Genomic DNA, 1,677 nt, shown 5'->3' with positions numbered 1-1,677 from the left:
CATGTGTATATGATATTAGCAGCAAAATTTTAACTAGTATTAAATCAAAATGTCTGAAATATTAGTGATTGTTTTTCCCTTATTTTAATTTGAATTTGAAATATTTCACTATTATTAATTTTCCCTAATGAAAATGAAGAGATGGATACAGTTAGCTTTAGAAAAATCTATTACGATGGCTGTTCCTCCTCCCCCCAAAATATTTTTCTAATTCAGTTAATACAATTGAATATCAAACTTTTAACTATTTATTTCACATACATCATTTCAATTGTGAACAAAATTCTTCAAAGATTTCTTCCACACCTCTGACTAAATCTCACAATCCTCTAATTTTCTCAGAGCTGCCTTCATCTCCTTACTTCAGAGATGATAGAGCAAGGAATTACTTCAGCTAGATTGTCTGCTGTTGGACTTACATATACAACCATGATAGAGCCATAAAACAGGGATACCACAGCCAGATGGGAGCCACACGTGGAGAAGGGACCCTGAGCCACAGTTCTACTCACCAGGACGTAGGAGCTGGCAATAAAAAGAAAGGTGGGGAAAATGAAGACTGAGTTAAAGATGGCACAGATGATCTCAGTGGCAGGAAATGGCATATGGGACAGATTTATGAGGATATCTGGGTCACACAGGAAGTGATCAATCTTACTGGAACAACAAAATGGGAGCTGAGAGATCAGGTAAATAGGCAACAGGAAATACAGGAAGCCACATACCCAGCACCCAGCTCCTGTTCTGATGCAGTGCTGAACTGACATGACAGTGGGGTAATGCAGGCGCCTGAAGATAGCAAGGTACTTGTCAAAGGCCATGGCAGACAAGAAGAAGGTCTCAGTGGTGCCCAGGGACAAGAAGAAGTAGGATTGGAGGAAGCAGCCAGAGACAGAAATGGTGTTGGCCTCAGAGAGAAAGTTGGCTAGCATATTAGGGACAGTGGAGGTGATAAACCAGATCTCCAGGAAGGAAAAATTGGCCAGCAGGATGTCCATTGGCATTTGTAGTTGATGGTCCCACATCACAGCACAGATAACAGATTTCCAGTTAGTGTCAACATATATATTCCAGAGAAGACTGAAAAGATTTTCCTCTTTCTTCTGAATTTCCCAGGTATAAGGGAAACCCAAAGGATGAATTTACTCCTAGAACTAGAGCAATTACTTATGTTGGAATATTCATTTGTCTGTAATGCTGCAAAAATAACAAATTTCCATATGAGAAATGGCCTTTTAGTATTGCACATTAAGGAAAATACCTTGATTAGGGTTACATCACTCTGCATGTCAGTAAATAAAATATCTCTCATGCAGATATATTTTCATCATTTTTAGATCTTCAGAGTCCTATTCTATATATAACAAATACAAAGTGAACAGATACTTGCCTGTCACCCTGAGGTTTACTATCAGAGTCAGTTGGTATTGACAGTAAACAATTCTATACAAAAATCTACAATGTTAGGTCAAGCAGTGAATGAAAACAGACTGAATGAATATTGCCAAGAGAAAACTCAGTGTTTTTGACATATAAAATATATTAAAGAGAATAATAGTTAATAATCTTTGCTCTATTTGTGAGAGAAATATGTCAAGCTGATTTAAAGACAATATCCAATAGTTTTAAGTACTGTATGCAAGATAATTAATTGCTATTTTATTGTTATGGGAAATA

The 1,677-nt window shown here is 36.8% G+C and overlaps 1 protein-coding gene across 1 annotated transcript; it reads right to left on the bottom strand.

Annotated features, from left to right (window-relative positions):
• Positions 1–350: 350 nt before the first annotated feature.
• On the bottom strand, positions 351–1,288 carry LOC123583673 (olfactory receptor 11G2-like). The gene is given in 2 exon segments (XM_045450818.1): positions 351–1,042; positions 1,045–1,288. Coding segments are annotated over 2 exon segments (936 nt in total).
• Between the last annotated feature and the right edge of the window lie 389 nt (positions 1,289–1,677).

The sequence above is a fragment of the Leopardus geoffroyi genome, chromosome B3 (assembly GCF_018350155.1).
Source record: "Leopardus geoffroyi isolate Oge1 chromosome B3, O.geoffroyi_Oge1_pat1.0, whole genome shotgun sequence".
NCBI lineage: Eukaryota > Metazoa > Chordata > Mammalia > Carnivora > Felidae > Leopardus > Leopardus geoffroyi.
This window is presented reverse-complemented; position numbering and strand designations above follow the sequence as displayed.